Source organism: Ixodes scapularis, unplaced genomic scaffold, assembly GCF_016920785.2.
Source record: "Ixodes scapularis isolate PalLabHiFi unplaced genomic scaffold, ASM1692078v2 PGA_scaffold13__105_contigs__length_92229423, whole genome shotgun sequence".
Classification (NCBI taxonomy): Eukaryota; Metazoa; Arthropoda; class Arachnida; order Ixodida; family Ixodidae; genus Ixodes; species Ixodes scapularis.
The window spans coordinates 11,878,695-11,904,994 of record NW_024609839.1 but is presented as its reverse complement, the minus strand read 5'-3'; the positions used below and the strand labels follow the sequence as shown (position 1 = coordinate 11,904,994).

General features: G+C 47.2%; 1 protein-coding gene across 3 annotated transcripts in view; it reads right to left on the bottom strand.

The window, feature by feature from the left end:
• Positions 1 to 26,300, bottom strand: part of LOC8024807 (E3 ubiquitin-protein ligase HERC2) — a 219,161-nt gene that overhangs the window by 189,446 nt on the left and 3,415 nt on the right. For all 3 annotated transcript variants that reach the window (XM_042289815.1, XM_040214461.3, XM_042289816.1), the window contains exons 4-9: positions 23,321 to 23,482; positions 22,259 to 22,484; positions 20,916 to 21,176; positions 17,550 to 17,732; positions 14,196 to 14,301; positions 9,900 to 10,070 (exon numbers count right to left, since the gene is read on the bottom strand). In XM_042289815.1, coding sequence (XP_042145749.1) covers positions 9,900 to 10,070; positions 14,196 to 14,301; positions 17,550 to 17,732; positions 20,916 to 21,176; positions 22,259 to 22,484; positions 23,321 to 23,482 — 1,109 coding nt within the window. The remainder of the gene's footprint in view (positions 1 to 9,899; positions 10,071 to 14,195; positions 14,302 to 17,549; positions 17,733 to 20,915; positions 21,177 to 22,258; positions 22,485 to 23,320; positions 23,483 to 26,300) is intronic.

Sequence of the window (26,300 nt, the reverse complement as noted above, 5' to 3'; positions counted from 1 at the left end):
GCGACGAGCGCTGTTCGTGAAAGTTGGCGCTACACAGGAGTACGGCATCGTGCAACACAGCACGAGTCGCTTGGTTCGGTGCCACGAGAATTCCGCAAACCCGTGAACAAACAAGAAAACAATCAACACGTCAGGCGATTGAGTCAATAGCATGACCACTCAAGGGATAAAAGCAAGCGCTATGCAGCGGCAGAACGACGACGGCTCGAAAAGACACTAGAGCAGCCCACCAGGAAAGCGTGGCCAGCCGCGGCGGGGTCCCCCAGCGGGTCCTTTTGTGACGCCGGCTGACGGGCTTCCTCCTCTCTCCCCTTTCCCTCTGCTTCGGAGAGGTGTGGCTTCGACGCCACTTTGAAGGCACTTTTCCGGTTAATCCGCGCAGAAAATGACCAAACGAATGCAATATTCGTGATGGCTGAGGTCTCATTAACTAGGCTCAGGTGTTTTTTCTCATATTTAAAACCGCTTCAGCTTCCCTTTAAGGGAAGGGGAAGCTCTCGTCTTATCGAGACTCTCTTTTATAGGTTTCCACGTCGCGATTGTCCTACAAAATGAACTATCATTTATTTCTCGCTCGTGGCTTCCAAGTACTGCGCACAACTAGTGAGGAAGGGTATAGTCATAGCTGATTAACACGATGCATATCTCTAACGCACAATAGTTTTGCGAAATCAAGGTTTCACTCAAATGGATAACTCACACGTACAATTCGACGCACAATACCTTTGAAGTACTGACTCACGAGAGATGCCCCCAACGCGGCTGAGTATGGCACTGTTCCAGACCTAACATCTAAATTTTGTTGCCTTACCTGTTACTATTTCGCGCGCATTTTGAGCCATATCAAAATGAAAGCGCATGGTGAAATGAAAGTGACACTCGTTTTCCGCTCGATGGAAATTTCACGCCAGCTCGCTGTCTTTGCTGGTACCTTGAGCGTTTCCCAACAATGCAACTAAAAAAAAAACAGAAAACGTATGATGGCATTTTTTGCACACTCATTACTTCTATCACACCGAGCCACCTCGTATCCTTTTGTTTTTCTTTCATGGTACTAATTTCTTTCTGCGCATTACGGCTGTTACGATGCTAAGTCTGTCTGCACCTTCGCATTTGAACTTAGGCTCAGATCAGGGACGAACCAGTTATAATCATGAAAATATAATTAACACTGTAGCAAAGCAAATCTATCATATCGATCGGAAATACAATTTGACACATTCCATCTGAACACATATTGTGCACAGCGAACGCAATAGCGAGTCAGCGTGCAAAACGCCGCCACACTGCGTTACCATAACATCTAAGCGATTTTTGCATAGCACCGAGCACGGAAAAGAGAAAACAGTTAATCATTCACATAAACGAAGCAAATATTTAAAGCCCGGACACTCCGTACGTCCAATCTAGCTAAGGTTATCAATAGACTCGACCATGTCATTTGTGCAAATAGATAAAAGACGTTGACAGAAATGAATAGACTGAATAAGTGAATCTAACGCACATATTTTACCAACCGACGGTCGCGCGCCTTCAATACCATTTCCAATTGTCATTGCGCACCTTGGACACACTTTGGGGAGCAATACGCATTTACATCGCCGCCCGAGGTCTTCATTGAACCTGTAGTGCTGACCAAAATAAAATGCTAACCTGACTCTCAATCACTTGCCGCAAAGGACGATTTCGAAGAGGCGGTACTCTAGGTCACTTGAGATAAAAAATAAAAAAAAAAACAAGCTATAGAAAAGAGCGTCGTAAAAAAGGGGACCGACATTTTTATTCCTACCTCCAAACAGAAACGAGCGCCACCCACTGCATCGCTCAGAGTGGAGGCTGGACTCGGCCACCGCACGTATTATCACTGACGTCCAATGCAACGCACACTGAGCTGACTGACCGCAGACATACCAAGCGCGTGCGAGGGAGGAAGAAACTTCCTCTGCCGGGAAAACACGGCACATTTCGGGGATTTATTTCACGTAGCGGATAACGCGGGCCTTTTCACACTTCGATACTGGCGCCATCTAGAAGTTGCGCGTTCAACCACGTCACGAGCCGCGCGCCATCTGGTGACTGAAACGGACGAATAAATAGAGGTACCGCGCCCTCTTAATGGTAGAAGGCAGCCGAATCGACGAAGTCCTTTCTTTGCCGAGTTATACACTCCAAATAAATACTGTATTGACTTGTAAATGAACGCACTCACGTAATGAACACCCCCCCCCCCCACAATACACATCAATATATGGACTTTTTTTTTTGCGTAATGAACACACTTTTAATTTACGGCTACGCAACTCAAACTGCGTCCAACTTAGCCGGCTAGCCACCAAGCTCACCGATTTTGTTTTGCCGCCAAGCAGTCAGGCCAAGCCAAGCCAAGCCGCTCTTGTAATGGCTGCAATTGCGTGGTTGCGGAAATAATCAACCGTGAAACGGAGCGGCGCACACGCCTAGTGAAGCTGGTGTCAAGCAATTGCCCAGCTCCGGATGTGCTTCGTCAATCAGCTGCATCGATGTCAACAAACATGCCGTCGTCTGTGATCCGCTTTTAAACAGTAATTTTGTGAAAGTGGTTATGCCTAAGAAGGGTCACGTCACTCTCCGTGTTGAGTGAGCCTCGTAGGGTGCTTTCTTGTCGACAAAAGGCACGCCAAAAGCACCCTAAAAAAGGCTCGCAATTTAAAGAGCATGGTTACTGTGATGTGCCTACGACCAGCCGTGGGTGTACCTTTGTCTGTGGAGACGTACCACAGTACCGTGCCGTGTCACATTGGCACCTAAGATGACAATTGAGCAAAGTGTATAAATGCAAAAATTTTACCCAGCGTAACGAACGCACTTCCCCCCCCCATTATCTGTCAATTTTTCGGAAAATAAAAGTGTGTTCATTGTGCAAGTAAATACGGTACGGAAGTTTCAAACGATGACATTTTAAACGATACGACGTTCGGGGTGTGGTCTAGGGCAGCTGACGTAGGCCTTAGCAAAAAAAAGCGCCTCGGGCCTTTTATTTTTCTTGCCTTCTCTCGCGTTGTGCGCCCAAATTAAGGCCACACTACTCTTCGGCCCTTTCCGGTTGGGAACATTCACAGTTTCTACCTCTCTGCAGAAACGTTTGAAAACTGGCGAATGACAACGGTACAGTGCTTAAAATGCGTCCTTTCCCGCCCACGTATTCAAAGTGGTCCCAGACTGGCAACAAATTGCCACTCAGAGATTGTGATCTTAGCGGTCGGCCATAAAAATGCCGGGAAAGTAAGCGAGCAACCGTGAGGATTGCCGCGGCGTCACGAGTCTTTTTGGGCTTCTGTCGACCGCCTGGCTGCAGATTGACGTACGGCGCAGCAGACGTCTGCCACATCCGCCGCTGTGCCATTACCAAAAAGGCAGTAGTATGACACTTCTGTGGCGTACTTAGGTGGAAGGTGAGGGACCAGAGGCCACATTCAAGAAACAATCTTATATCCAAAAAGTGCGTACGACAAAACGTAAGACAAGTAAATATTTACGAAACAAAATAATCGTAAGTTTTGCGCAGGTTCCGTTAGAATCGTACGAAAGCTGCGGAGCTGTCTTACGCACTTTTTACAATTAAATCATGGCTGACAGCATCACCCAGTTACTTGGTCGCAACGATTGATGGACATTTATTTTTCTATGCGCCCTTCTCCTACGTCAATACGTATTTCAAGCAACAAGAAAAAAGATTGAGGTACACCTAAGCACTTCTTATGAGTTGTGAATGTGAAAGCACGTACATCAGTCTTGCTCTGCACGTGTTGGCGCGCTGACTGGCGCTGATTAGAGTTCCCGTATAGGCTCCCTACAAGAGCCAGAGTTGCGCGTTCATCTCCGTAGCGCCGTCTTTCCTGCATGGCATGTTGATCCTGTTCCTCACGTGACTGAATTCGGCGAATAGCGGTGTCGCGCGTTCGAGACACACGGTGTGCTCAAAAGCAGGGGAGCATATGGTGGGGCGCGTGCGACGTCTGCTTTCGTGCATGGCACTTGATCTGGCTCCTCATGTGATCGTATCTCGGCGAATAGCGGCGAGGCGGCACATGGAAAACAGACGCACAACTCTGGCTCCCGTGGGGAGCCTATAACAGGAACTCTAGCACTGACGGACATGCAGTGCCATAAGGTGGCCAGTCGCTGAAACTGACGCGCAACGTCAGTTTCAATGACCCGCCACATTATGGCACTGCGTGTTCAGCGAATGTAAGCCTGGTCAAAACGCACTAGCCGATGGGATCGCAGCAGTGTAAAAGAGCTGTTTGCCGTAGATTTAAAGCTGATGACGTCGGCTCACTCCATGAGACAGTTAAGGCCCGTTCACACTCTTGCGACTGCTTGCGACCTCTTAAACCTGGGTTCCTTAAAACTTCTTAAACCAGAGAACACACTGGCGCCATCTATTGGGAAGCAGTGTAAACTCGGCGGTCTGGCATATTTTTTTTTATTTCTCGCGCAATATCCTTTCTTTTTTGGCTCGAAAAACTTTTGTCAATGTTATAAACGAGCCTTTCTATGGGTATTACGCACATTTGACCTCGGAAATCCCGCAAAACCTTCGCTTTTGTGAAATGCAGTTCCAGGGTCACCGCATAGATGGCGCCACAATGTCAGTGTTTCCCCTCATTCTAGAAACATTTAAGAAGTTGTAAGAGATCTCGTCTCTCTCAGTCGTACTCAGTCGCAAGAGTGTGAACGGGCCTTTAATGCTTTTGCATTAAAAGAAGAAGGACTTGAATTCCAGCACGACCAACATGAACGCTGGATCCAAAAACATTCAGGAAGAGCTACAACACCAAGGATCCCACCGACCAAGCAACTGCCAAGGGCTAGCTCGGCGAGCTTGGCAGAATATAGGCCTAGCGAGGCACTCTGACCTGCTCCGACGCAACGCTGCTCCGATGGTCCCTGGACAAGACCGTTTGCCCACAAGAGGCTGGCTTGTTAAATGGAATATGCCCCTGCGACCCTTGCGAACCCTTCCAATATGAATACACTCGAATCTCGTTAATTCGAACACGCTTAATTCGAACTTTCAATTTATTCGAACTGACACTGTGGTCCGGACTGCACTATATGTATTTCAATGGGCGAAAACGCCCGCGCCGGTTAATTCGAACATTCCGCGCCGCCGAGCATGCCTTCAGGAGCGGGCTAACTCACGCGGCAGCGCTTCCAACTTCTCCAGTTCCAAATAAACATGACAACCAATCACGTGGTGACCTTGAATGCTGCGATGAGCGGTACGGTGCTCTCTTGCACGGTGACGGTACCCGCTGCTCTTGAGTGCGTTTTCGGCAGGAGTGCGACAGTTCCGTTTACACTCGCGCGTTGCTGCGGTTCGACATGTTTTCTGTGGGCGCTCGACTGAAGATTGCTGAGCTGCTGCTCTTTGGCGTGTTTTCAGCGGGAGTGCGACAGTTCTGTTTCTTGCTTTGCATTCACACGTTGCTGCGGTTCGGCGTGTTTTCGGTGGGCGCGCGACTGACATTATCTCGATTCCAAGTGTCATGGCCTCGAGACGAAGGTAAAGATACTGCAAGAAGTTGACCAAGGCGCACTTTCCAAGGCAGAAATAGGAAAGAGACACAGCATTACGAAGAGCACTCGTAGCGCTGAACACCACCGTGCGCTACTTTTCTTGCCAGAAGAATGTGGATGCGGCGTTAGAGCTGGTCTCCAAGCGATCTTTGTTGATTCACGACTGAGGAACCGTGCACAGGCATGCATCACAGATTACTTCCCTTTGTGATCGGTGAAAATAAATGTCCTGGAACTCGTCACTCATGCGCTCGCTCAGTGCACATGCGCCGCCCAACGCAGCGCTGCACGTAAGTACTCCATTTAATGAGCTTTCGTTAATTCCAACTTCGTTTAATTCGAACAAATTTTCGGTCCCCCTCGAGTTCGAATTAACCAAGATTTGACTGTAGTTTGATCGATGACCTCAATTTTAGATTAAGAGATCAATCTCTCACGCACTCGTTTTTCGAGGCAGCGGCAACAAATGCTAACGCCGAAAAAAAACTTTACTCCGTTCTATCTCCTTGTTTTGTGTGATATAGAGCTAAAATAAACACCGTATAGATTTCCTTCACAACATATGGTACGTACACTGTGCGATGCCGGTCCAACCTTTCTTTGTGGAGTGTCATGTCAGCATCGAAATGCAATCGTAAAAGATCAGTCCCGAAGTGCTTACCAAGATGCGGTTTAACAGCGTGAATCCAGCGCTTGGACTGATTAAATGCGCGCGTTTGCTCTCGAGAGTGAATAGTTACCATTTACCTGACACTCGCTGACACTCTGCTAGTTCAAATGTATCTTCTTGAACATTAAAGGGATTGTCCGGTCGAAATTGGAAGTACTTAAGTTTTTTCGCTCGTTACGTCGAGGGTGCCTTCATGTAGACAAACGTCATTTTTATTTTGATATATGATCTCCCATCATTAACTAAACCTTTCATGAGCGTATGTACGAAACTGCACCCCGAATTTCGCCAGTGTCAATGGCTGACATCCGTAGGTGCTACGTGACGTCACAAAACGCAAAGGTTTGTCGGATAGTCGGGATAACAAGCGTTGGTCGATGGATGTCTTGTATTTTGTTTCGAATTATATAGTCTCCTAGGCCAGTGGTTCTCAAATGGGGGTCCGTGAAGCCCAGCCTCATCAGTCAAGCCCGGCAATCAAAGTTTGTCTTTTTTTTTTTGCTGGTCGAAAAGAAATGTTTCAGTTTTGAGGCAAGTTTTTTTGGTTTTTTTTTCGCGTGAACGCCAATAAGAGAGGTCTACTTTACACTAGCCCTTAATTATATCCAGTTATTAAATCATTATTATATTTAACCTATACCTTTCCTCTCCTCTCACCACGAACGGGATCCTCCATCATCTCCGCCGATCCACAAGGGGTCCGCGAAACATCAATGGTTGAGAACCACCGTCCTTGGCTGTACCCTACTGAAATATGGTTCTTTTAATGCAGTTTCCAAGCGTGTGCAAAAAAAAGTCACGCCTTTTAGCAGGATATTACTCGCAAACAGCCATAAGCTTCGAGCAAACGTATGCCGTTTCATGCAAACACAACTGCGACGGCCACCAATCGAATTAGAAGCACTTGCAAAGCAAAGGATGCAGATTTCGCCTCTGAAGCGGCAACTAGGTACACGAAGTGGTATCTGGGTAAACATATTGGCCGATCCTCTGGATCGGTGATGAGGGTGCGGGTCGTGCCCTCAGAGGCAATGACCGCAAGTCGCAGGCAAACGGCGAATCGTTCAAATAAGGTATGTCGCCACTTGACTTGTACGAGATTGGTGAATCGTAGCCACGCCCTATTTGCACATGCGGGTCAAACAGAATTTGGCTGCACGCGTGCTAAATACAAGTTCTGGTATCGTTTCCAGGTGGTTTAGCTGTTGGTTTAGGTTTCGCTGCATAGACAAATTGATTGATCCGATTTGGGCGAAGAGTGGATGGACATAGTTTAATATCGTCGGCACAGCATCACACCTCAGCTTACGAGCCTTCTGTCCGCTTAGAGCTCAGCTCGTAGCTCTCTCCTGTGAGATGATTGCCGCATAAGCGGGATCTCGATCTTGACGGGAACCCAGTCCCCACGCACGGCGACGATCCATTTTGCTCGTCACTGCACGTCTCGCGGAAAAGTGTGGAACGTCATGTCTTGGCTCGCATGTGCTGCCCGGTGGTTGTGGCACCCAACCGCGCAACAAAAATCTCATTCAATCACGAAACAAGTCGAGCACAACAACAAAAACGAAGCACGCTGAGGCATTCGCTCGCAGGTAACGACGAGACAGAAATACTTGGAAATACTCGCTTTGTGTTGTGTGACGTCAGAGCTCCAATGTTGCCACCAAAAGCAGCGTTTACGCTAGAGTGCGATTGGAGCAGTATAAATTCAATTACTCATGCAGAGGGGCATATAAAATTCAGATATTGCACGTACGATGCGTCTCGAGGCAATAACAATGATATTCAATTGTTTTCTCGAATACAAAATTTGACCGGACAATCCCTTTAACTCGCTCCTGCAACTCTGAGGCCGCGAAAAACGCCGTGGCGATTTGTTTCTATCAGGGTGTCGAACCGGAACCGAACCGAACCGAAAACCAAAACCGAACCGGTATTTTTTCCGGAACTGAACCCGAACCCAAACCGTTATATTGCTATCGCGATGAACCCGAGCCGGAACTGAACCGGAAAAAAAATAACGGTTACCGGCTCATGTCAAAACGGTTCGGCCACGCGCTGTTGACAATGAATGTGCTATCAATGCCATTTGTTTTTTAAGTGCCGTCAACTGACACACACCTCGCTTACATATTTTTCTTCTCCACTCAGTGTTAGGAATATAAACGCTGCATCCATGAATCTCGACAAACGCTGCATCCATGAATCTTGACATAGAAACCAGTATTGCGCTGGTTGCGGCTTGCACGGAAAAAAGAGAATTGGAAGGCTGTGCAAAAAAAAAAAATTGCATCACGGGATTTCATTTTCCTACAATCTCGTAAATCCTAAATGCTGCTGTGTGCTCAATTCCTAACACGTTTCTAGAACGCACGAGTTCTTGAAGCTTGCTTCCATCGGAATGAGAAAAGATAATAATGCATCCGATTTCGTATAGGCACTTAGAAGCTATACATATTTGTGAGACAGCAAACTCTTCTATTTTAATATTTCTCCTATTACGTCCTTCTGGCGTTGCATTCAGTGAAGTGTTTTTCATATTCCGTATCTTGTTTAATGAAAACTTCTTTAAGGGTCTAATTTGAGTTACCGAAGGCTAGTTCAAATAAAGCAAGCTGTATTTTCTCCCCACTGTTCCTTCAATTGCTTACACGCCGAGGTGGCGGGATAGTTAGCGAGTTCTATTTGTAAGTGGGTTTGTAAGGAGGTCGCGGATTTTACAGCTATTGCGTCGGACCCAATTAGATGAAGTCTGAATGCGTAAACGTCGGTGAGGTAACCTTTGAGTGCACATAAAGAAACCATTCCTGGTAGAAATCCCGGAGCCTTACACTATGATGTATCCCGTTTTGTATGTAGTGATTTCAGATGTTTTATTTGTAATTTATTTTGATGTTGCAATTTGTCATTTATAATTTCCAAACCGGTTCGCGAACCGGTTCAGCGCCCCGAACCGGTTCGCGGATCGAATTAATCGAACCGGAACTGAACCGGAACAAAATTAATTTACCTGAACCTGAACCGTAACCGAACCCGTATTTTTTTCGGTTCGACACACTGGTTTCTATCTACGCTGCTTTCCAAATGACCAGTGCGGACTGCCTTTTTTAGCAACGACGACAGTTGCGTTGACTTCGTAGCGATCGAGTTCGTAGCAGTCGACGAAGGTGGTCCTCCCGGTCTCGGCATTTGGGCCAGTTTAAATCGCATTAGCGTTGACATTTCACTGCACAAACACGAACCCCAGACAAGCGTTGGAGAAAAGGCCGCCTGCGTTTGTTATTCTAAATCTATGAGCTCCAAACAGTGCCAAGCTCTCCGATTGGTTGTTTGCACTGCCAAGGACGCCGTCGCTATAGCAACAGCCCGCTCTCGTGGGGGATCGGGAGCTTGCGGGACACCGGAAGTTCTAGCTTTTCCGTACGAGAATGTCCCTTTCCTTCTCTCCCTTAATAACACGTTCGTGAGTACTGATTTCTCCTCTTCTTACGATGTTCTTAACTTACAAACTCCTTAGCTAGGCTGTCGTAACCCAAGAAGCTCTTCGTAAATCTGGCCTCCTGGATGGGGACGCGGTAAACGCACCGGTTAGAGACTCCCTCGGGGCACCCTATGCCGGGAGTGACTGAGGCGAGATCTGAGACGTGAGCGAAAAGAAGGGGCTCACCGTCGAGCCCGCGCCGGTAGGACTCTGCGGCAGGTAGGGAGCAGCCAGGCGATCCAGGTGGCACATCACAACCATAGCGCACTGCTGAAGGTCCACCGAGAGGGATTCGTCCTCCGGCAGGGTCAGGAGGCTGAGCAGGCACTCCGTGGGACTGACCACGGGAACCCCCTCCTGCGAACACAGACACAGCAGAAGCGTCGAGGGTAGGCGAAGCGGAAACGGGACTATACAGTACAGACCACTTACAACGTAACCGCTTATAGTGCAGGACCGGGTATAACGTGGTTTTTTTAAACCACCGGTTCACCTCCCATAGAACTCCATGTAATTACATACCACTTAAAATGCAGGCGCGCGAAGGGAAATACCGGTTATAGTGCGGTTTCTGGAACAGCCCACCGAGCCGAAGGCCGAAGCAGCGAGCACGCTTCGCTGTGCGACACTAGATAACGGCGCGAGCCGCAACAACACCATCGCGGGGCAAGGAGGTTGCTCGAAGAAGCGGGGAGAAGCGAAGAGAGAGGCTTCAGTTGCCATAGCGACGGAGGGGTGTGTGCGTACCTCCGCTGCGTTGGAAAACAACCGCAACGACAGACCAATCACAAGTCGAGGAGCAGTGTTCGCGCGCGTTGCATGCCGGTCGCAGGCCGGCTCCGCAAACATGGCGTCGGTTGTGATCGTCGTCGTAGACGGCCTGGTGGAAGCTCATCGTTCCGCGTAAAAGCGCTATCCTTGACTGAATCTTTGTTGTGTGTTGCTATGATAACGCAGCACGTACTAGAAGGAAAGATCCACCTACTCGTGCGGCAATGTCGTGGCGGCGCTCTTAAAGGACACATGCAAAGAAAAAAAAAATTTTTTTTTAAACGGCTTAGATGGAAAAAGGACGCCATAAAACAATTTTACAACGAAGAAAAAAAATTTTTAGAGCTATATTTACGGCGCAAAACGAATTGTAGTTGGCGCCCGCGGGCACCGCGGAAAAGTGGTCCGTATTTATCACATGACTGGTCCTTATTTATCACGTGGTGCTTGCGCTCTTTCGGAAGCTTCCTATGGCCTCTAAAAGTAACTTATTCATCTTTGTTTGAAGTATAACAAAAAACCAAGACGAATAAGTAACTTTTAGAGCCCAAAGGAAACTCCTGAAAAAGCGCAAGCAGACGTGATAGACCTGTGCGCCGGTCAGACGACGGCGGTGCCCCGAAGCAGACGAACTTGTGCAGCGGCGACGACGGCGGCGTGAAGAAACGCGTTGAAGCGGCGTTCGCACAATGCTCAGCGTGCGGCGGCGACGCAGCGCGGCGGCGCGCGGGCCTACCACGTGACCAGCGGCGGCTCCCGCAAGCGCCAACTACAAATTCGTATAGCGCCGTAAATACAGCTCTAAAAAATTTGTTTCTTCGTAGTAAAATTGTTTTATGACATCCTTTTTCCATCTAAGCTGTCTAAAAAAAATGTTTTTTTCCTTTGCATGTGTCCTTTAAGACGGCAGAAACGCCCGTGTCGTCGTGTTTGTTTACTTCGACTACAGTGGTGCTTTCTAAACATTTGTGTCCTCGAACATCGCCCGGATTTCTTATTTGGCGCATTTCATGCGTGTGCTCAAGTTGAAGGTATTACTGGCGCGTACTGTATGAAGGATGCGAATTTTCACGCGTTTTCATCACCGCAGAAAAGTGATTAGGGTTAACAATCCTGAACGCTCGCAACGTCCGTCCGCAACCGGCAACGCCGTTAAAAGGCTGTGCCAGAGAAAAGGCGCTCATTTCTTTCAAAATGCGTAACACACTTGAGAGAGAAGTGTACAGTCGAACCCGTTTATAACGAACCCGGTTAGAACGAATTATGGTCTATATCGAACACACAAAATTTTAAGATCAATATTCATGAGAAATATACCTTCTATAACGAACAACACATCGGATATATCGAACTGCGAGCGCCCGCTACCGCCCCCGTGGAGACGCGCGGGCTTCCCTGCAATGCACAGAGTGACAGAGGACAAGAGAAAACCAAGAAAAACACGATGGCCCTTGAGAAGATGAGTCACAAAACCGACTGCGAACGCCCGCAACCGACCCCCGCGGAAGCGCGCTGGCTTCCCTGCCATGCACGGAGCGACAGAGGACAAGCGAAAACCAAGAAAAACACGATGACCCTTGAGAAGATGAGTCGCAACACCGACTGCGAACGCCCGCAACCGGCCCCCGCGGAAGCGCGCTGGCCAATGATAGAGCAAGCGTGCAATGACGTTCTGATGACATCATCCTGCAGCCGTACCAGGCCGGACATGGCTCTCTTGTTCCTAGCGTTTTGCCGAGGAGGCTCGTTGTTCTTTGTGTCCTTCCTGTTCCCGCAAGAGATGGCGACCAAGGTGCGTTCATCGTTACCGTTCTCTACCAAGTTGGAAATAATCCGGCGCGTTGAACGCGGCGAGAAGTCAGAAGTCGCCGCGTCCTTCAAGATCGCCAGAAGCACGCTGAGTACGATACTGAAAAACAAGCCAGCGATCCTGCAAAAGGCCCGAGATCGATCGACCGACCGAATATGTTTCAATATTGAAATTTATTGATAGAAATATAAATACATATGTTCCATCATGAAAGCTGCCTCGCGATAACACGGCTCTGAGCGCCGGCGTGAGGCTCGCTACGCTCGGCAGCCTTCGCCGCTATTCCGCGCGGTTTCCTTTCATCTCTCTCGCTTTTGCTGTCCTCACGAAATAGCGATATTTGCTATAACGAACTACTTGATATATCGAACTAAAATGCGTGTCCGATGGAGTTCGTTATAAACGGGTTCGACTGTACTAGTCTGGTGAAATAAAGACTTTCCTCAAACTAAGCTTTATTTTTCATCTAACAGAAAATAAATTCTTTTACAAAGGTAAGTTGTCTGATGGCATGTATTTTGGCCCGATTTTGGTTATAGCGTGGTACCGCTTATAGTGCGGATTTTCGCGACTCCCGCGACATACGTTATATGCGGTCTACACTGTAGTCGCCAATAGGATGGGAACGGCGGGGAAGCTCTTTGGCTGACGCGTGTTTGGTGCCAGCTTCCTACCATCCCATCCCAAAGAGAAGTCCTCCTAACGTTCTTGTCTTGTTGGCGACTGTAACAAGATGCAGTCCACAGTGCGAGCAAGATCGTCTGCTCCTTTCAAGGAGGAGTGCGGCGTTGCCACGATATTGAGTTCCTATTGGAGGACGGCCACGTAGTGGTAGGCGTGCATAAACAGCTTCGTCTGCTAGTCGTAGCAACGAATGCCTCGCCTTTTTGGCGACTGTTGGAAATCTATTACTTTTTTAATGAATGACGACGAGATGTTCGAAGAAGGGGATAGAAAATACCTCGAAGGGTAAGTCATTTTTGTCGACAAAAATCTACCAATGGCGCTACGATAAACAACCAGCTCGTGGCCAAGATGTTGTTTGTTGACTAAAATGAATGTCGTAATCCATCCCTCCCACTTCTCTAAAGATATTTTCGTGCCTCCTTTCCTGTGCGAAAAGAGACGTATTTCGGCCAACTTAGCAGCATAGCGTAAAATTCCGCAAGGGCACTCTCCCCCGAAAGATTGCACATCCCGTTTTTCTGGCTAAATATCCGTAACATAAAAATTCTGAAACATCGCCCATCCCGATTCTCGTCGCACATCACACAATGTCTGACGGGAATCACATCAACCACGCCATCTGCGGTGTTGGCATATGTGACGAGCGAGTTTGTTGCGGGTTCCCATGTCTTTCTCTGCAATTTGAGCGCGCAATATCGGTTCCCGTGACATACCAGTTCGTAGCGAGTTCTAGTGTTTCTGTCTACAATCTGCAATATCGGTTCCCGTGGCACATAAGTTTGTAGCTGGTTTCCACGTGTTTATCGCACCATAAAACATGAATCTGCTGCATCCACAGTCTGCAGTATCCTTTCCCGTAACTCAGGACTTCATACCGAATTTCCGCGTCGCATTATGAAATTGTGTCTGATCCCCAAAGATAGCCCACCTCATGTTTTTCACCATTTATCTCTTCACTTTGGGTGGGTGCAGCTACGGGATTTTACGGTAGTGTACTTAGTGTAATAGTTGCCCTAAGTACCCATTAATTCGTACATGGTGCTCGAGAAAAACACAGTTTGTACAATGGTTCTCCAAGAACCACACTCTTGTCTGCTTAAAAACACATCCACTCTAACTGTCCTTTCCAAATGCTCCAAAAGTATGTTTCTTTCTCGGTGCAGGTTGCCAAGAAAAACGATTTCAAGACAGCCCTGTCAGTTAGGATCACTCACATCGGTCAGAGTACAGCCTTCTCCTGGCTTTTGTCGCAGGCAGCCGATGTCTTGGAATCTTCTCAGCAGTGTCACCAGGGGCACGCTGGTTCCGTGAGAGACTGTCCTGTAAAATCAAAAGGGGAGAAATTGGCATTCCCTCGCTCAATTTACTTTTCCTTTGCCAGAACTAGTGCATTATACTACACCAATAGCAATCAACAATTTTGTCATTGGAACCAGGAACGAGTTATCACACACAAACGGAAAAACTGTTTGGACATTTATAAGTCACTCAGATTGAAGTGAGCCAAAACTTTGAATATAATTTTTTTGACCGATGCTTTGCGGCGCTCCGTGATTTCACAAAGGCACATGTATCCCTGGCTTCGTGCTCGCGGAGCTAGTTGGGAGAGAAAACTCGCCTCCTAACCTGTGCTTGCCCTTTGGATTGGGCGGCAACTTGCACCACCTAGTCAGTGTATTTTTTTTCTAACATTTATATAACATAAAGGTATATATCTAGAGATTTATTCTTAAAAGCTACAATCGGTACAACGGACGTGCCTCTATGCAACTGGGTAAACACACCTTCTGCCCTAAGGGTCGCCTCGAAAGAAATAATAAAATCATAATTCTTTCCTCGACCTACGCCACCAGTCAGATAATCTCTTCTTGGTTATCTCCACCTTCCCGACGTCTATTTTTCCCCAACTATCCCTAAACCTCGGTGCATTTGTTAAATTAGTCCCTGTTCAGCTACTGCAGGGTGAAGCCCCTTAGAGTAAAGTAACAACTGCTCAGCCGTCTCCTCCTCCTCTCCACAAGCTCCACACGCCGTATTTACTTCCTGATATCTAGCTCTATATGTTTTAGTCTGCAACGCTCCAACCCTCGCCTCAAACAACAAGGAGCTCCCTCTAGAATTGTCAAAGATGGGCTCCTTAGTAATGTCCTTCTTAAACAATCTCTAAAATTTCCAAGGCCGATTTAGTCTGCATGCCTGCTTCCCATATTTCCCTCTCAATATCTTCAACTTTCTTTTTAACTTTGATGTTCTCATCTGCCTCCCTACTATTGCTCATATATATAGATCCAATTTATCTAGTTCGCTTTCTCCCTTTTGTATCGACACTTGTCATCTGTAAATAGCTAAGAACCCTTTGTGCCCATTGTTCTGTACCTATTTCTCAAATTCCGTCTTGCTGCTAGCTTTCCTGCCCTCGAATGAGGACCATCCCCCGCCGCCTTGTACGCCTTGGTTCGGTGTTTTATTACCGTGTGCCCCGAGAGCCATTTCACCTACTCCACGTTGCTTTATTTCTTGCCTTGTCTGGACGTCCAGTTTTATACACCAAACTGCATTTGTAAAGTCAGGCTCGGAACAATAATTCCTTCTCAGATCTTCCTCACCACCTCATACCTGTTATAGCTCCACAGTGCTCCATCTTTTATTCCAGCTGCATTCCAATTGCCCTCACCAGTTACACATTTTGCAAGTTCATGAAGGTATTCTGTACCCGTTAATCGATACTCCTAGATAATCACATTTATCGATTTGCTTGACCTCTAATACTTCTATCTTTAGCTCCACAATTCTGTCGTCACTGAACTCCATGACCGCTGATTTCTCACTACTGAATTCTAAGCCTAACCTGTGACCCTCTGCACCATATATATTCATTAGGGACTGAAGCTCTATGTTGCTATCGGCCATTAGCACTATATCCTTAGAATACCTACTACATCAGACCTGGCAATGACTGATCTTTTGACCTCGCCTGTCGTATGAAAGGTCAATCCCACAATTGCTTTTTTTTTCCTCTAAGCCTTGGAGATGCAACATGAACAACAATGGCGACAAAGGGCATCCCTGTCTAAGACCCTGTCTTATCTCTATTGGCGTTGCTCTCCTTCCTCCCCATGTTTTTAGTACCATGTTGTCTTTGTAAATATCCCTTAGAAATGTCCATATTCTGTCATCCATATCCACCTAAGCTCCTCATTATGTTCCACAAATTGCCCCGCATGGCATTGTCATAAGCCCCCTTTATCTCTAAGAATGCTCACCAGAGTGGTCTACATTCCTTTCCTGCTACCTCAATACACTACGTTAATAAAAATAAATTGTCCTCCAACCTACTTTCTTTTCGGAACCCATTTTGTAGCTCCCCTGGCACAAATTTCATTTTCTACTCATGCCTGGAATCTCTCCTTGATAACCTGCACTGTCAACCTGTAGACTACAGAAGTTCCTGTCATGGGACGACTCCTACTTATGTCAGCTTTGTACCCCTTTCCCCGTACATTAAACTCATTCTGCTTAGCCTCCACTGTTACGGGCCAGTTCCCCTCATGATAATGCTACTTACTGCTTTCCTTAACACTTCCTTAGATTTGGGTCCTAACTGTCTTATCAACTCTACTGGTATACCATCTGTACCTGTTGATGTATTCGTTGGAATCCTCCATACTGCCCTTTCCCATTTTTTGTCCCATAGCCCCAACTTCAGTACTTGAACTATACTCCACTGGTGAAATACTTCCTACGTATCCTTGCTGCTTGAGCTTCTTTGTCATCATTGTTCCCATATATTCCATTGCCTCGTCGCCTTCAAGCTGATTACGCCCAAGGCATGACAATACACTTCTGCTCCGACTTTGTTTTATGGCTTAGTGAATTCAAGTGGTTTCGAAACTTGCTGGCTGCCTTTCCTTTTATTTACTTTAGACAGCCATTGCAACCCCCTCTCTCAACCTTTTCATTTCACCAGTAGATGGCGCTTCGCCGCTTCCTGGCGGTGACTGGGAGAAAGCTCCTTGCCGATCAGTTATAACGAATGATGAATCGGGGGCTCTGATCTCTTCTCTCTTCCATGGACACCAGCGTGGACTTGGGCAAGGTCGTGCATATATGCTGTATTGATGTGTTTATGCTTATGTGTTTCTCTTATGCGTTGAGTACATAGTCTACGGGTGGGCCCGGTCCTGCCAGCTTGGTCGCGGACCAGGTGCGAGTCGGCTTGCTGGTGGGTGTGTGCAAGATTTCCCACAGCTTTTACTTTCTGACAAATGGCCGAATAGCCTTGCAGAGATATTTCTGTGTAGGCATTGGTAGATTCCGCCTTCTACTATAACTTTAACGAAGATAACAGACATGCTGCCATTAGAATTCAGTCAATGTTTTGAGCTACTTGGGCCTTCTTGAAAAAAAAGTATGCTTTCCAATTCACTCGAGTGCTGTGGACCTGAAGCTTCAAACTGCCAGGTTCTTCGCACATGACCTTACAAACTCCCCTACATGTTTGTGGGACTAAGCCCTGCAAGGATTCCAGTCTCACACCAAATCGACCCTTCACCCAAACCGGGACGTACCTGTTGTCAAGTTCGTACTTCCCGCTGTCCCACAACTGAAGCAGGAGCAGGACGCCGCCGAGGAGGTGGCTGAGGGTGCCCCGCTGAATGGACAGCTCCAGCAAGAGCGACAGCGCCAGCTGCTGATCCGGCACCGGAACTTGCCCGCAGCCGCGAGAGAGGCCGACCCCGACGTTGATGTCTCTGCGTTCCGATAGCCAACAAGCTCAGGGACCCGCACCGAAGAAAATGCACGACGCCAAACATTGGGAAGAATGACACGACTCACTAGGGGTTAAGGTAGGCCACCGTGGTTTTACAAAATAACGCTTTGGCACTGTGGACACATGAAAATAGAGACTACTATAATATAACAGGTTTCTTTGGTCTGCTCTAACCAAAGATTAACAATTATTTTTTTTTCTTCTAAGAATGGAAAATAATCTTTTAAATGACTAAACAGAACTGCAGAACCCAGGGATCCATTCCTGGTTCCCGCTTTCACCGATTTTTATTTGACTGGGCACGGTACCAGGGCACAGCCATGTAATCACTGCTTTGTGATGAACTAAGAAACCCCAAATTATACTTTGTTCAAGTTACTTCCACTAAGCTGTAATGAGTAACAGCTACAAGTTATTGAAAAAAGTTACTAGTTAATGGTAATGCGTTACTAGTAACTAGTTACTGGCCAAAACTCGTATAAACAATGCGCAAAACTTGATTATTTAAAAAAAATATTTTTAATGTGACAATGAGTATAGAAGCTCTCCAGAAAATTTCTTTGATGTCGCGAGGTGCCTGCATACCATTTCAGAGGCTTGCGTACTGCAAGCCCCCGCACACTTTGGACGGGCTCCCCTCCTCGTTACGGTGGAGTGGAAAGAGTGCTAATGGTATGAAGTGATCAATAACCGCCAAGATCGAGAGACCCAATAGACTACTTCCATAAAGCCCTGCATGCAACACGGCGCGCGTTGCACTCTGGGAACTAGTTGGCCAGGGAGGAGAGTGCCATGGTTTCGGTTTCGATCGACACGTCGGCAAGAGGTTATACAGAGAGTGTGCACTATAAACGGCCGTTGTGTTTTCTGGTCCCGAGAGCGTCATTTGTGGTCTCTAAACTGACCTAAATGGCCAGATCTCGAAGCTTTAGCACAAGCCCGAGACGTATAGCTTGTCTTAACGCATATGCTTGTTGTATTTTTCTATTCGAGCCTTTCTGTTAGCGTTTCGAGGTATGTGGACTAGCGAGTGCTGGGAATCTCGACGCTACGAAGCTCGGGGATCTTGCTTGTGTACGAAACGACAAGACACTAGTAAGTATGCACAAATCGAGCTCGCGCCTTTACATTAGTGTTGTTGCGCAATCAGGAAGTTTGTTTGTTTCATGCGTCCATAGACGAAATATAACTTTTTGCAATTACTGTTTTTTCTTTTAATACCCGAGTACGCGAGGTAAAACTTGGAGGCGCTATTGAAAAGCTCCATTTGAACACACTTCTCATCGCTTATCTGTACTGCCCCGCAGCACTGCACGAATTCGTGAAGTACCCACCCGCTTGCATTTCACTAATATTCAACATCGCATATACGCATAAAGTTATCCTGCAATCATATAGGCACATTCGCACATACAAACCATCTTAAGAAACCAAAAGTCGAGCACTTGTGTGAAGAATGTCGCACCATTTGGCGGAAGTGCGTCGGACGGGCATGAACCCCGGTGCGCCAAACAAACGAAATTATTCAAAGTGCATTTGACGGTTGCTGATGGCAATAATATCTGTTATGTGTTTGCTTTCTTCCTCACTGACCCCCCATTCACACTGGAAGCGGATCCGCGTTCGCGAAGAGGTTGCGAAAGCGGTTGTATAAAGATCCAGTGCAATTGCACGCGCATTTGATGTCATCGTGTGCACGTGCAATTGTACTGAATCCTTATACAACCGCGTTCGCAACCGCTTTGCGAACGCGGATCCGCTTCCAGTGTGAATGAGCCCTGAGTGTGCCAAGATAATTTCAGACACACCGTTCAGGCATATATCTTGGGCGTCAGTAAAAGGTCGTCCAAAAAGGCTTAGCGAGGAGTAGGGGACGCTTTTTAGGGCCTCCGTTGTAGCAAGCCGATCTCAGCGTTTGCGAATACTTAATCTTATATCAGCATAAAATTTGAGTGTGAGATATGTGATGACACGAAGAAGACATCATAGTAACTTTTGTGCAGTAGTGAGGTCAAATTTATTGCGTTGCCAATGCTGGCTCAACTTTGATACTCCTGTGAGGATGCGGCTTGCTTTTCGCCCAATGAAGTAACAAGAAGCGGACGTTTGGCAAACAAAATACGTGTAGGGCTGAAGGTGACCAAATTCCAGTTGTAGTTCACTGGTACTAGACGGGATTACTGACACGAGCTCAAAGATGCACTCGTGGGGTGAGGTGACTAAGCCACGTCTTACTACGCTTGCATACGCACGCACAATATCCGGTGTTTCGGGAACCAAGGAAAGTGCCCCGGTCTTCGTTTTCATCTCGCTCGAGAATGAGTGTATTCTACAATCGTGAAAAGTCGGATAGTCGAAAACGCAAGCAGCGCGTTCGGTCGCGGCGTGATAGCATGAGATGAAGCTGCTCAGTCGAAACCGAAACTGAGTGGCCAACTAGTTCCCAGAGTGCACTGCGTGGTATTTCGCCGCGATGGGGCGCGTCGGTTTTGGAAGAAGTCCATTGGCGACGAAACAAAAATTGCCCGGCTTAGACATTCCGCCAAGCGCAACAAACGTGCGATGGCACTCTACTACCGGGCTTTTAACAGGCAACACTTTCTGTCGAAATTATATGCAATAAGACACGCGGCAAAGAAACTGTGTATGTATGAAGGGCTTCTCTTTCCCTTCCTTTATGCACCTCTTTTTTAGGGGTGTTGCATCCTTTTTTTCTAAATGACGCCACGCACACAACTTGACCATGAAATGCCCCCGCACTTTACCACATGATCGTTCTCGTATGCAGTTTCTACCCTACTATGCAGCCCACATTCCTATGCAGTGGAGGAGGGGCGAATGCATCAGTGCCCCCGCTCCACATGGTGCAATGCTATTGGTAAAGTGTTCCATGACATCAAACGAACAGCTGCGCTCAGCTGCCAACACTCTCTTCGACGGCCTCGTAGCGGTGCAATTAATACCAGCAAGAGCAAGCAAGGTTCGTGCAGGGTTCTCATAGAGAGCCATCGCTTTAAACCGCTCGAGGGTCGCAAATGTAATGACCCAGACCCTCGTGCCGTGTCGCTTAGAAGAGTCCCCGACCGGCTCGATTGCTCCTCCGTTGCACAGGGAGATTCTCTTTCACAGACATCGGCGGCAGCAACTCGCCCAGAAAACGCACCCGAGCACAACAGAGCGCAGGAAGTTGTCGGCTCGGTCAACCACCTCCAGCCAGACGGGAGAAACGGCCTCCTCGTGAAAGAGGGACGCCTCCGGCATCGCCCGGAGTGCCTCCAGGGACTCCCGGAGCAGCTCTCCGCAGAGGTCAGAATCCTCGCCGGAGCGCCAGGCCCGCTTGAGGAAGGCGAAGGCAAAGCTGAGGGCGGCACGAGAGCCGACGCGGGCCAGAGCCTGCATCGGCTGCTCGCACGGCATCTTGGCCCTGTGGAAAGAGTGGTCGCGCGAGTGTTGAAAACTGGGCTGGTTGCTACTTGTTCGTTATACAACAGAAGACACAGAAAACAAGAACCAAAGAAAGACCCAAAACAACTGAGTGGCGACTGAGTGCATGTCCATCCTAAATGTGCTCCTTCGGTCTCGGTTTTATTGTACGCCGTTTTACAACGATGGACGCATTGTTCATACCGTTGAGTGGAAGAGACACGTTGCAAAGATGCATACACACTGCAAAGCCCCGAAAGACCATTGTGCAAGTGGGAAAGGGGTTGCCTCGTGGCAAAAATAGAAACAAAAAACTAATTGGGTTCCCGCCTTTCTTTTTCAACTGTTTTTTTCTTTACTTGAACATTAATCATTGAGCACACTTCCAGTAAGCATCAGGAAGAAACCACAATTACTAGCAAATCAAAAGACTGTCTTACAGCGTTAAGATGTTCCGCAACACAGGCTCTTGACAAATGCACGTTTCCCATCTCGACACTCTTACGACAAGCAGTTTCCAAGCTTACAAGCTTCGTTTTTAATGCCGCAGTCAGAGACGGGTTAAGAATGCAGCGGGTGCTCCACTTGGTAGCACAAGCTTTCTGCCCTCGGTAACACTTAAGCAGATGCGCAGCCAAAGCCGTACAAAGGGCAACGAGCGCACGCCAAAGAAGGAGCTTCTAATGCATCCTTAACCCCTCACAAACTACAGTCTAAGCTCGTTATAACAGATCTTGATTTTTACCAAGATTTCTGTCTGTTGCAAAAGGAATATCTTGTATGCAGATATGAAGTTGAGTCAATGGTATGTAGAGGAAAACCAACCGAACTTCACAAATCACTATGTTATATCCAAATGTCTGTAGTAACCAGGACTGTTGTAATGAGCTTAGACCGTATAGACCAGTACGCAAGATTGGACGGCTCTAACCGGGCCTCAAAACTGAGTCAAACTATAATGAAACCATCTCAGAAACTCCGACGTCTTTTAAAAGCCCCTCGCTTCCTAGAAGAAAGCTTGAGAATGCACCTACTCGAAACTAGGAGAGCAAGTACGTGGTAAAGCAAGGATCGACCCCTCACCCTCGGACGTCGGGGCTCTGCAAGTTGCCACTCTGGAGGCTGGGAGAGTGCGGCAGCAGCGTGGCCCCTCCCCTTCGGCGCCTCACCAGCGCCACGTAGTAGCGCTTGGCTACCGCCAGCTGTTGCTTCAGGCGCACAGAGGAAAGCGTGGAGGCGGCCGCTTCCGAGCCGAGCTGGTACTGCTCTGAAACCAGCGTCTTCAGGCACGCCTTTAGCTGGTCCAGTGCTGCAAAGGCCAGGTCCACCAAGCCCTCAGTCCACCTCGCCGTAGCTCGGCGAAAAAGACTACGGTCCCGGCGAGCCAATCGGCGCTTCGGAGGGAAGCTCCTGACTAGGACACGGGTAAGAGGGGATTTTTCTCATGTGACGTCTATGTCACGTGACGCTGAGACGTCGTCGAGGCTACGTGCCGCAGACACAAAATCCCCGAAGCTGGCCCCGCCACGGGGGGACACTGGCTAGAGATTTAACTTCTGAACTACTCAATGTGCAAACTTCCAGCTCTCTGGGACAATTTTACATACCTGTATAAGAAGATGTGCCACTCTTCGTTAGGAAATCTACGATATGAAAATGCGGCTTTTAAGCATCCTTTTGACTGCTCGAATATAAAGTGGGTGATGTGGGACTTTGGGCTACCTAGTTTTTGTAACTCAAATGTAAATATTTCAGGAGGAGTTATTACCTCAAAATGTGAGATGCACCTCTGTCTTATGTAAATGTTTCAGAACATAGTTTTTTCTCAATGAGGACTTCAATTTAAAACAAAATAAGATGATAGTTTAATTCCCCAGTAAATTTCAGTTCAGAAACATCTTGATTGTGGTATCAGTATACTTTTACCTTCGAACAAAAGATTCCTTCGTGTGAAATCTGCTGCAAAAAGTGGAACCGAGAAAAATGCATTCAAACATTGAACTCCTTTACTTTGTTACTGCCTCACAATGTGTCAAAAAGATTTTACATCAACCAAACTATTTTGTGTACAGTTATCAAATTGAGTGTAAGGGTGTATAATTAGTCCCATCGCCGTTCTCTCCCCGAGGAAATGAGCCGACTCACAAGGCTGCGGACCCCATGCCCAGGCGTCGATGAGGGTCCGTGAGGTAAGGGCTGGGTCCCGGTCCCGCTCCGAGGCCTCCCTGTCGGCCGAGGGCGGGCACGATGGACACGGGCATGCTGAGGCCCCCGTCTGGGGCACGCACGTGCACAGCCCAACGCGCTCTGCGGAGCGCCGACGAGGAGAAAGAAAGACGGTTCGTAACTGGTCGGCACCTAAGCAACGGTACGTCCAATCCCCAACACCAGCGATTTATCTTTGCGAATTTCGCAAACCGAAAACTGCCGCACAAGAATCCAGGGCTGTTTGCTGGTGACTGCGATTATCTCTCGCGTCGGTTAAAACAGCCGCAAGATGGATTTTTGGGTCATGCAACCGGCTCTGTGGGGACAAGAAACTGAAGGTACCTAGAGTTCTACGCAAATGGCTGCCGCAAGTCCATCTTTGCTTCGATTATTCGAGTCCAATTTTGCACGCAAAAAGAGGGTGAACCTGCTTAAGGGGGCACTCAAGTGCATTCAAATCTTGGGCTTTGACAGTGAAGGTCCGAAAGAAAGAATGAGGTAAAGAGCGACCAAAGAATGGAGAAAGGAAGCAGACGATATGTTAAGGCTTGTTCATTTAGCCGTGACGCGCTAAAGTTGTGCAGTTGCTTAACTCTAGCTTTTCTTTTACGGCACGCCAGACACCCATGTTTTCTGTAAAAAATATAGCTAAAAAGCTCAGATATCTACTTGGTAAGTGATATTTTGCCAATTCTTTGTGTCTATCAAAGCCTCGTCAACACTCGGAGCGTGCCAAGGCCTCTGGGATCACCAATGTTTGTCTCTATGCTCCATCGTTCCAAAGTGGCTGAAATGCGTGCGAACATGGCAAACCTTTTCCTCTAGATTTATTACATTAACTGAGTGAAAACGGGGAGGACTAGGATGCCCCGGAGTAAACTGATATCTGAAGTAGTGAAAGTGCTGCGGTGGCATCAAGAGTGGAAACCGCTGAACTGCAAACGCCAACGTCCTTTCCCCGGCTCCTCGTTGGTGTGAACGACCAAGCCGAGGAGGGAACTGGACCTGCTATCGACGTCAGGCATATTCCTCTGCAGATTTCTACCCCATGTGGATACCGCTCAAAGAGGCTTTTTCTGGTTCGAAGCATAAGCTCAAGCCCAAGGACCTTTAACGGAAGACAGCGGGCCATTTGGCATATCTCCGGTGATAGCAAAGTTTCAGCAAGCGCTCGGAAAAGGATAGCATGGCCCTCGGATCACCAGGTCCAGAATCTTTTCGTCCCGCTATGGGAAACTTTTTTCTAAAAACAAATTGAAGCAGTGGAGACGCACTGTCGACGTTAGGCGTCAACCAATTGGACTGCTAAAACAGCCTAACAAATGGACGTGCGTTTGGAAAAGTTACCATGGAGGAAGCAACTGGATGCATCTGTTTCTTATAAAAACTAGTGGTGGACCGAACCTGCCAAACTTCAGATTTGGCAAAGATTCGGCGAAAATTCGGCAAATGTTTGCGCACGTGCGAGAACGCGTTGGGGCCATGGATTGCAAATGGATGCTGTGCAGTCGTGCGGTTACCATCGTGCGGTGTAGTATAACAAGCGGATACGGCGAGGTGTGGAGTAGGCAACACGGTAACTGAGCATTTGTGAGCGAGTGTGGTTCTCTTCAATATTTTCTGCCTCAAGAACAGAAGATCGACCAGGAATTTACACAGTCCACTGCGCAAGTGACAAATGATGGGGTACATTCTGGATAACGTGATTTTCATTTGACATTTCCAGTGATGCAAAAAGGTAGTTGAAACTTTGACCGACAATTACTTCAAAGCACTCCTCGCAATTATAACAATTTTGTTTTCGGCTCAGAAGTAGTGTGTGCCAAAACAAAATAATATTGCTTTGATTGTTCCTCTTGTTTTCCTTCTCCAGGGATTATTTTCGTCTTTTTCAAATGGCGTCATTTTGTGATTTTCATGTATCTGCATAAAACTAAACACAGGACTATAATGCTCGACGATGCATGCCCAACATTCCTAACTCTCCCTATCTTCCTAAACGTTTGTGTGTGTCCTAACACCGGACATTGGTATTTTAAAGGTTACAAGCGAGATGTTGCGAATATGGGACGCACACTTTCATGCAAAGCTGACGTCAAGTGACTTAAGTAAAAAACATGCATATTTACAATAATATTTTTATCTCTTCTGGCGAAGGCTCAGCAACCGTTGCATCCGTTTTTGCGCACAAAACGGAGACTCCCAGAGAAAGCAAGAACACAGAGTTATTGCCTTCATTTTAACAATGTACACACACATGCAGGCTTGCGCTGATAATGCCTAAAAACCGAAACTCTCGTAGCGTGATTCGTGACTGCGCCACGCTCGCTACTACCCAACCTCATTGTCACGCCACCTAGCAAGGAGTCACTAATATTGCCAGTAAACACACAAAAACGACACCGATACAATTATCTTGTAGAATATCACCTTATTTAGTAATAACTGTGTCAATATGCATTACATGTTGCCTTTAAGAAAAAAAAAAACTTATTTCGCAAGAAAAAATTAAATATCAATGTTAAGTCTGGTAACAATGTATTTTTTCTGAATATTTAGAAAAGTTCGGCAAAAGTTCGGCTTTGCTGAATCTCAAGATTCGGAGCCGAACTTTCGATTCGGCAAAAGTTCGGTCCATCGCTAATAAAAACCCACAAACATGTCGAAAGATGGATTCTATGAGCTATACAAATTAGAAAACTAGGGGTCTTAGTATTTCGAAATAATTGAGACGCCATGTAAAAGGTGCAACATCTGCTTAAAAAAATGATCAAAATTTTTAATATTTTTATTTTTTATTTTTTTTTGCTTTTACATGGATCAGTGCCACTGGTGGTGACAAAATTGACTAGGGCGGTAAGTGCCAAAGTTTTCGAACTAGTAAGTAGTTATCCAAGAGCCATGGTCAAATTTCGGG